The sequence below is a fragment of the Triturus cristatus genome, chromosome 9 (assembly GCF_964204655.1).
Source record: "Triturus cristatus chromosome 9, aTriCri1.1, whole genome shotgun sequence".
NCBI classification, from domain to species: domain Eukaryota; kingdom Metazoa; phylum Chordata; class Amphibia; order Caudata; family Salamandridae; genus Triturus; species Triturus cristatus.
The window spans coordinates 1,729,512-1,739,695 of NC_140592.1; the positions used below are offsets into that span (position 1 = coordinate 1,729,512).

General features: G+C 45.9%; 1 protein-coding gene across 2 annotated transcripts in view; it reads right to left on the minus strand.

Annotated features, from left to right (window-relative positions):
- The window catches only part of LOC146797214 (zinc finger protein 212-like), a 149,218-nt gene that overhangs the window by 103,554 nt on the left and 35,480 nt on the right, over positions 1 to 10,184 (minus strand). For both annotated transcript variants that reach the window (XM_085624172.1, XM_085624173.1), the window contains exon 2: positions 652 to 778. In XM_085624172.1, coding sequence (XP_085480298.1) covers positions 652 to 778 — 127 coding nt within the window. The remainder of the gene's footprint in view (positions 1 to 651; positions 779 to 10,184) is intronic.

A 10,184-nucleotide genomic window follows, 5' to 3' on the forward strand; every position in this document is an offset into this window, starting at 1 on the left:
AAAACTACTTATTTTATATTCATTTATGTTTAACTATTTTAAATGCGTTACTTTAAAGTCAATAATTATTTTTTAAGAACTATAGCCTTATCTGTTTTTGATCAATATTCCGTTCCATGATATTTATGACACAATATTTTTGTCATTTACATTTTAAGCACATTTTAAGTATAGGAACATTATATTTTTGTAAAGATTATTTTTGACACAATATTTGTATCACTCAATATTTTTGTTCACGATATTTTGTTATATGACCAGATTCACCCATCCTTCGACCGTTATCCAACATGTTTATGTCATATTTAATTGCTCTTTTGTGGAAGATCCTGTGTTGTATTTTCTGCACACTGTTATATATATTTTTTTGATGCCCATCTCCTACATTGGGCCACAAACAGCGGTTTTCACTAGACACGTCCACGCGATCACGGCCCCATTCTCCAATGCCCTCCACCTCGTCTTTGAGCACCATGAACCAGACACCCCTGCTACTCCCTTGTTCCTCAGGTACACAACCCTCAGTGTGTAGGGCCAGCTTGCCACAAAGGCAGCCGATCAAAAGCATTTCGAAAGCTCCGGCAATAGCAATGGCGGGATTTGCTAAATAGATGTCGAATCCTGAGACACAAGTCACTGGAGCAACCTTACCAAGTGAGATCAGGGCCTGGTGAATTTCCTTCATCACGTTCCTGTAGAGTTCCTTCTGCCAGTCCTGCAGAAGCTTCCACTCCTCTTCAGAGAAACAGTCAGCGGCTTCGCAGAAGGTTCCTTGTACCTGCAAGAGAAAAATGGGACATTCGTGACAACACCTCATCTACAGGTTCCTTTTGAAATATAAGGTGCACTGTCATTGTAGAAAGATAAACTGTATGTCCATTGCTTGTCCAAGTAAACATCATTCTGGCTTATGCAAGTGGTTCACGTACGCTTGAAGGGTTAACCTTGCATTCCAAGTCCAAACACAGTGTACTCTAAGTCTAATTTACGCCACCAAAATTGTTTTCGCCTTTGCTTATTTTTGAATGGTTTAGCACTTCTTTTAGAAGACAAGTGGCAGTCAGCGGGGCTCTGTGGTGGTGTCAGGTCATGCATTACATTGTGAGATGGAATGTTCTTCAACAACAATTACTTTTACTCTGACATATGGAAAAGTAAAATGGGAGTGATAGTGCGGAACAATGTTTTTTTATGAGGTTGTTTCTCACACTTATCTTCTATAAAAAGAATTGTCAATATATGTGAAGAAGAAAGCATTACTTACGTACCACCCACAACCCGACTTTAAATAGCACAGGTTCTGCCATCTCCAAACGCCACAATTAGCAGTTATTAGTATTAACAAATGTACTGGTACTAGTGTACCCAGTGTGCACACCTTGGTCGATCTTGCAGGTATTGAAACACATGATCTGAAAGTCAAGCATTTCACTCACTAAGAAGCCTCGCCACCAGCCATGCCCTTGAATCGTGGACACTACTCAGACAGACGACACTTTAAGTAATCAGTGCCAATGTCCAAGCTCTTTCACAACATGAGGGAAGAGAACGTCCAGCTCTCTGTCTTTAGTGAAGGTTTGTACTGAAGACCTGGATTCAAGAGCATGAATGAGATCTGTGCTCATACTGCAGGTTCACCCTCCTCCACACTGCGAGTGTATCCAGCGGGTACAGGCCAGGGTCGTGTGTAGTGATGCCCTGCAGCAGGCCGGCTGTCCATCTGCAGGACAGCGAAACGTATAGCAGGGAGAGACAGAGTGCACCCCAACAAGCTCTGGGTCTTGGTTGCCTGTTGCTGCAGCATCTACCTACTAAAGTTTACCTGACTCATGTGTAGCCAGAGAAGCATGTGCATGCGGTAAATGCCCATAGTCCAAGGTTTTGGGGTTAACATGGGTTTTGGTGTTTACTGTTCCAAAATCCACATGTTCCAGTAAATGCTAGGCATTATTCACCCTGCAAAATGCGGCAGGTTTGACTTGGCAAAAAATACTTGGAAAAGTTGCTTATGTAGTGCTAGCCTCAAAATGTATAATTCCGGTAGGTGCAGTAAGAGAAGTTACTGCACATATCAGAATTTTAGGAGCCGCACGCAATGAGGGCTTGATTGGACAGCCTTCCAATTGAGTGACAGCCACAAAGGAAAGATTAGGAAGGCAAGGAGAGGAGCAGGGCTGGGAGCTGGGGCTGCTGTTACTGTCTGCTTGTAAACCCAATCTGAAGGACATGTTCGCTTCATGGAATGATGGAGACGTTTGTAGACAATTTCCCAAGGCTAAAGTTCCAAATCGCTGCCACTTGAGTGTCCTAAGCAGAGAAGAATGATCCTCCTCTAACGTGCTTTGATGGGCTTGCAAGCTCCTCAGCAATCATTGGGTTAATAAGGGTTTGTCCTGTCCTGTCACGACATGGTACTCGCAATATATCGCATTTCTAGTTTGAGGAAAATGTATGTAGACATCTAGGAAATTTCGAAAATTTTACACAAATGTGGGGAAATGGCTGCCGACTCTGCTGCCATGAAGGAAGAAACGCGCTATATGACTACGATGTCTTTAGAAAATAACTTTTTTTTCTGGGCAAATTTTTCATGCAAGTGCATCTCAATGAAGGTTATGTTTATTTATTTAACTTAAAATGTTTACACCGGGTACACTGTGTAAAACCATGTGCTACCGCATATATCACGCCTCGATTTTAAATTTCAAATTTGATGCTGTTGGAGGGAGGACCACCGGGGAGTCGGGGAGACTATTCCGGGGCACCTTCCTACCGCACAAGTATAGCCGAGCGCCGCTGAGAAGCCCCTGCAGGGAGGTCCTTCTCCTATGATCGTACTAGGCCCAGTAACACCACCACACAGGACTCAATATCGGTTGCTTGACTTGGTTCTTTATCAAAAAGTAGTACGTTCAATATTTACAGTGAGATCGAGGGATCCAGTAAGAGTCTCAATGTCTCGAAAGGAATAGGGTAGCGGGACAGTCTCAGTACCAACCAGGTACGGGGGAGGGGGCTCTGTGCCAGACCTTGGATGCTGTCTCAGAGCGGCTTGGACGTGGAGAGCCGCGACGGCGTCAGCAGGGCTCGGGTGGTAGTTCCGCTTGGGTCGAGCCGCGACACAGTCAGCAGGGCTCCGGTGGTAGGTCCGCTTCGGTCGAGCCGCGACGAGGTCAGCTGGGCTCTGATGGCAAGTTCACAAGGTCGGGCCGCGACGGCGTCAGCAGGGCCCCAAAGGTTCGTGAAGGTCTTGTAAGTACGATGGAGCCGCGACGTCGTCAGCAGGGCTCAGCAGGTAGTTTCAGGCAGAGTCTTCCTCCGTAGGGCAGCCGCGATCCGATCAGCAGGGCTCTTGACTCCAGGATACAACTACTGTCCTGTTGTCGGGTCGCCCCAGATATAGGACTGGAGCCCTTTGATGTCCGGACCCTTGCGCCCGGAGGGGCGGAGAAGCCGGGTAGGGAGCGGCCAGACGCCCAGCAGGAGAGGCGCCAGGCCCCAGAGAGCTGTGGGGCGATGGCACCTAGGTGTGGAAGGACGGTTGGGGGTCCCATCGATACTGCCCTCCGCCGGGAGTGGGAAGGGTTCACGTGGTATCCCCCGGGCCAGGGGTTGGCGCCTCGATGTCGGGCCTCGCTGGGACAGAGGCCAGGTGAAGCGGGGTCACGCAGGTGGTCACGTGGAGTGACGTATAGTCCAAAATGGAGGAGCCCCGAGGTGCATGGGACCTCGTGCGGCTTAGCGCGGGGAAACAGGACCACGCCACGAGGCCGGCTCCCACAGATGCCCTATTTCTTGGACAGAAATATTGGTATTTCTCAACTCTTCTCTACTTACTCAACCCTAAATATTGCTCCGTGTAATGCAAGTCAAAGGGGAAACATTGTGGCGTATCTACAAGCGCCTTGCACCACTGGAGCATCATTTTTTTTTTTTTAAAGGATTGGATGTCATGCGTTGTTGATTCACCGCCTCTTGGTAATTGTCGAGGGCGACTCAAGTACTTACTGCTGCGTCAGGCTTGGATGAAGCAGGGTAGGAGCACAGGCTCCTGCTAGTGGCTCCTTTCGAGGTGTCGGTGGAGGTCACCTCGTGGCTCATGGTTAGCACAACATTCTCCCATTTGCCCTATTCGGGAGCACTCAGGGCAGAATTTCCAGCAGACACTGCGAGAACATTGTAGCATATTTACAAGAAAATGACGCAAAGTGGCACTACAAGCCATCTTGCTGCACCGAGCTGCGTTGTTAGGAAAGTGCAGGAATTGATCGTATTTACAACCATACAACACATCCCTGTACTTTCCTCTGCGCTGGCGCACAATTGGCTGCTATCGCCAATGCAGGCACCCTTGCATCATGGTGCCAGCATGGCTGCATTGCAGGATGATTGTTTTTGTGCGGGAAGGGAGAGCTTCCTGCACAAAAACAATAATTGATGGCATTTTCCTCCTACTAAAATGCAGCACACATATAAAGATTAAAGACCAGAGAGATATAAAGGTATTTCTCCTCATTGCGCCACTTTAATGCCTTCTCTGTGTAGGCGTTAGAATCTGACGAATTCCATGGTTTACAAAACCTTCAAATCTGGGAATGCGTCAGAATCCATGGGTGATGCATGGGAACACCCACAGCAACACCTATGGAATGCCCCTTTCGCGCAGAGTAATGCGTAAAAGGGCGCTATATTTACAAGGCTGTGGAAAACCACACAGAGTGGCTTTGTAAATATGGGCAGGTACACTGCGCCACCGAAACGTCATGAATGACTAAACATCAATGTCATGTCCTTTAGGAGTAAGGCTGCATCCTATACACCTCTAGGGTGTAGTGACCTCCCAGTAGCAAAGTCTTCCATCACAACTCAAATGCTGGACTATGTTAGCGCATTCAGGGCCTCATTTATAAACTTTTGCCATAGGGCAGCGCTAGAAGCCTCCCTGCTGCGCTGCCCTACGGCAAAAAAAGAGCAGGAATGCGCTGTATCTATCAGATACGGTGCATTCCTGTCCTCTGTCCCTGCTCTGGCGCTCAACTGGCTGCCGTACGCCAACGCAGGCCCCCTTGCACTATGTTGCAAGGGTGTCTGGTTGTAGGGATGTTTGTTTTTGTGCAGGAAGGGACACCTGTCCTGCCTCGCACTCCCAAATAAAAGCAATGCAGCACTCCCACACGGAGGCACACACACAGCAAAGCAGGAAAACACCTGAAAAAGGGGTTTCACTCTCATAAAATGAGGCACATCAAAAGACAGTTTTCAGAATAAAGCGTGGGGTTCTATGAGTGTAATACTCTCTAACACAAAGGCTTTCCCAGATGTCAAATGAAAGAAGCATTGAAAATGCAATAGGTCTCGCCTTTGATTAAGTTAAAGCCATTTCCTTTGCTAATGGGATTGTATAGGAAAGCAAACGGCTTTAACTTAATGAAAGGCGAGACCTATTGCATTTTTAATGCTTGTTAAATGGTGCATTACATGCTTTCAGCTGGTGGTTGTCCTTTTGTAATGGATCTCCTGAAATATTCATGGTCATAACCGTACAGGGTGGACCAGGGCTGGCCTCACCACCTCCGCCAGTTGAAAGCTGCCCACGCCCTGTGGTCAACCCAAAGTAAAGGCAGACAATACATCACAAGAAGTTAAACCTTCAACAAATCCTGCCATGATCCACCCGCCAAGAGAAGCAAATCAACAAAGAAATACAGTGCTCAGAGCCATACTTTTCCCCCAATATTTGCAAGTTGCACTAACAGCAGTAAAATTCGGTTTAGATCGCTTTCCTTGCCGACTTCTTTCGAAGGCTCCAGCAGAAAACTCAAGTTTCACCTAACTCACTCACTCCAGTGTATTCTGTCAGACCCCCTCTAAACATTTGGAAGTGGGAGACAGGAGGAGGGGAGTTGAACACAGTAACGGGTGGGTCTTCAATGGTGCAACAGAATGAACTGCCGCCTCGATACTAGGCATAGGGCGACACTTAAATTAAACTTCCAAAATGAGTGAAATTAGCTTTTTGCCAAAGTCTCGCCCACTGTGTCATCGAGAGACATTTTGTGCTCGAAGCAGCCTCCTGCCGGTATCCCATGTGATGTTTCTACCGGAAGTCTGCCCTCGCATGTAAAAGACACACTGGATACCTCACATAGGGGCATATCAACAACAACGGGCGATAATTATCGCTCAGCGCTCTTAGCGTGAGGATAATTATCGCCGGCTAGCGTGAATTTTTATCGCTGAGATAGCGTGCTATTAGCAACGCTTATCTCAATAGCGATAAAAATCTACACGCTAACAGGCTAACGTGAGATTATCGCTGGAAACCCAGCGATAATCTCACGTTACCTTGTTGATAGGGACAGGCAAATTTAGCCATGATATCCTCCTTCCATAGGATATCATGGCTAAGTCTGAAAATTAGCAGACGTAAAAAAGCAGCGTTAACCGCGGTTAGCGCTGCTTTTTTTGTCTCTAACAGGGTTAGCGACATTCTTGATAATAGGAGAAATGTCGCTTAGCGACATTTCTCCTATTATTTTACTCTGGAACGCCCCCTTTGCATCTCATTAGAGATGGAAGGGGAAGCGTAGAGTAAAAGGGTGCTAACATGCAAATTTGCATGTTAGCACCCTGTTTTGATAGGGCGCTAGTTTTATCTCTGCTTTTTGGGCTTTTAAAGCCAAAAAAAGCAGAGATGAAGCCCTTGTTGATATGCCCCATAGTTCTTGTCTCACGAGATTGAAGGCAGCAGGTACTTTTGTTCACATCGACTTAAATACTGGTGTTTAGGTGGTTTAAAATCACTCCAAATGTTGGCAAAAAAAGGAAACTTAGGCACACAGGTGAATGATCAGTCTCTCACAACACTGGTAAAGTGGGAAAGCCAAGACTAGATCTCAGGCCTCTTGGTTCCAGGTGACAAACATCCCCACCCTTAGGCTTCCAACCCATCACCCCAACCTCACACCCACTTACTTATCAATCACACCCGTGCGCACCTCTTACATCCGGTGCACTCTCCTAACATTCCAGTCACAGCGCTTTACTGTGCAGGTGTTTAGCACACAGCAAATTCTTAATTCCCATCAGCCATTAACAATGTAAGCAGCCTCGGATATGGCACCACAGGGCTCCGAGGGCAGTCTCACTGCCCACAATGCTGCTGAATGCTGCTGAATGCCGAATAAAAGAACCTGAACTGAAGGCGCTGCATGGGTGCAATGAGCAAAGGGGCATATCAACAAGAGCTTTATCTCTGCTTTTTTGGCTTTACAAGCCAAAAAAGCAGAGATAAAATTAGCGCCCTATCAACAACAGGGTGCTAACACGCAAATTTGCATGTTAGCACCCTTTTACTCTACGCTTCCCCTTGCATCTCTAATGAGATGCAAAGGGGGCGTTCCAGAGTAAAATAATAGGAGAAATGTCGCTAAGCGACATTTCTCCTATTATCAAGAATGTCGCTAGCCCTGTTAGAGACAAAAAAAGCAGCGCTAACCGCGGTTAACGCTGCTTTTTTACGTCTGCTAATTTTCAGACTTAGCCATGATATCCTATGGAAGGAGGATATCATGGCTAAGTTTGCCTGTCCCTATCAACAAGGTAACGTGTGATTATCGCTGGGTTTCCAGCGATAATCTCACGTTAGCCTGTTAGCGTGTAGATTTTTATCTCTATTGAGATAAGCGTTGCTAATAGCACGCTATCTCAGCGATAAAAATTCACGCTAGCCGGCGATAATTATCCTCACGCTAAGAGCGCTGAGCGATAATTATCGCCGGTTGTTGTTGATATGCCCCTAAGATCTTAGGGGCATATTATCAAGCCAGGCGATAAAATTATCGCCGCTTTAGCGGCAGAAAACCGCCGCTAAAACGGCGATAATGGGCTTGATAATATGCTCTATGGATTTCCAATTGAAGCCCATGTTAAATGGGAAGGACATCTAACATGGGCTTCAATTGGAATTCCATAGAGCATATTATCAAGCCCATTATCGCCGTTTTAGCGGCAGTTTTCTGCCGGTAAAGCGGCGATAATTTTATCGCCTGGCTTGATAATATGCCCCCTAGTGAGTAAACGTAACAGCGGACACGGCAAATGGGCCCAGTGTCGCCAGTCGCTCCCTCGTGATTGCGCGACGCCCCCCCCCATCTTTGCACCGCCACCACCAGTGAAGTCCGGGCCCGCACTGTGCACAGGTGCGTCGAACACAGCAGCATATATTGTGGCACAAGTGTGATCCACTGGGGAGCCTGGGTAGATCTGTCACCAAACGTGATCCCTTCTCTCACTACTCAAATGCACGATTAGTGAATATGTGTGTAACACTTGCAAAAAAAGGCAGGGTTAGAAACAGAAGCCCAGAGCACACAGTTGTGTTCTTCCTGCAATCTTCACAACTTAATCCAAGGCTTTGTGTAATGAAAGAACAGACAAAGTTAAATTCTTGCACGAAAAGCCTCGAGTCGGAGTGCATTTCATTTCTTCGCTTTAATGTGCACTGCCGTAAGTGCACTGCCGTAAGTGCACTGCCGCAATAATGCAACACTGAGAAGATGTGATGTTGAATGCAACTAAAACTACAAGAGGGTGGCAACCACAGGTGAACATTTCGTATACTAAATGTTTCTGCATTTTTGTTATGTTATTAGCAAACCACGCTAGAACATCCCATATATTTTATGAGTCAAATAAACACCTTTCAAGCCAGTGGTAAACTAAGGGGCTAGTGTAAAGTTATCAGTTCAAGTTCTAGGGAAATGTTTCACTGTTTTGTGAGTCACCATCAGTAAAATTAGTATGCGATAAAAAATCCATGTTGCTGATACATTAACTGTGCCCTTTCCTGATGGACTCTGATGCCTGTTCAGTATCCTGTATTAAATCTTACATCCATTGAAAATAACTTATTTGGTTAGTTTTATATTCTCATGAATTGTTAAAAAGGAACAAAGCCCTCCAAAGTCATACATTAGGTAAAACGGACACTTTATTGACAGCAAATATTAATTTAAAAAACGGTACCTGCTTTTCAAATAGTGTAACAAAAATAGTTATCACAATTCATTATGCAACAGACAGCATCTCCCAAAAGAAAGCCTCAAATTGTATAACAATAAGATACGTAATAATGTACATCAAACAAACAAGAAACTTTCAGTGCAGACATTATCATAAAAAACGTAACCAAAGCACAAAAGGTTAACCCATAATGATATTTAGTGGTTTTTAGGTCTCGCCTGACCCAGCGCATGCGCTGGTCTGGCGAGACTTATTGAGAGGGCTCCAAAAAGTGCTACCAGGCCAGCCTAGAGCCACAGTGCACCGCGCTTTACCGCCATTACTTTCGGTTTCGCGGCCGCACGGCCGCTTTGATGTTTGATCGTGATCGCGTTCGCGATCACTTTCACTTTTGCGGCCGCTTTGCACACCCAATAGGTCTCGCTTTTGGGACCTTATAAGTATTTAGTTATGCAACTGTTGCATGGCTAAACACTTATAAGGTCCCAAAGGCGAGACCTATTGGCTATGCCAATGCTTGTTTTAATTATGACTGCTAGAATACTTTCATTGAACCATTACTTTGAAAAGTTATTCCCCAGTGACAGAATGACTGAATGACCTATTTCAAAGTATCTCAAAGCGGGGTCCCGGAAATGTCAGGCCGGGTGTTGGGGGGGGGGGGGGGGATACAAAGGTTTCAGTTGAACATGCCGAGCAGCACGTTTGTTTCTAGCCTGCAGCAGGCGTGCATGCATTTAATAAAAGGGGTTTCTTCGGGTGAGTCTTTGCCGCTTTCTTGGCTTGCTGTGAGGGTGGGGAATGTCGCTACACCAAAAAATAGTTTGAGAAACCCATACGGATTCTGTTTAAAAAAAACTTCAATCATGAACAGTTTATGGTTTCTTTGCAACGCATTAAATACAATGTTGGTGAGTGAAAATGTCATTTTTAAACCTCACACCATATAGCACATTGGCTTTTGGCGCTGATCGGGCGGGGTGAATTTTAAATAGCAGGGGCGTGATTATGTTCCTTCCAATAAGCTGGAGCTGTTCTCTATGAAGATAATGTCAAGTAAAACGGAGGTGCAGCACTTGGGCCCCAAACACACATTCCACTTTCCTGCTTTAAAGGGACCAAACAGTGAAAAGAAAAAGCCTCGTCGCCTTTCCCCGTCT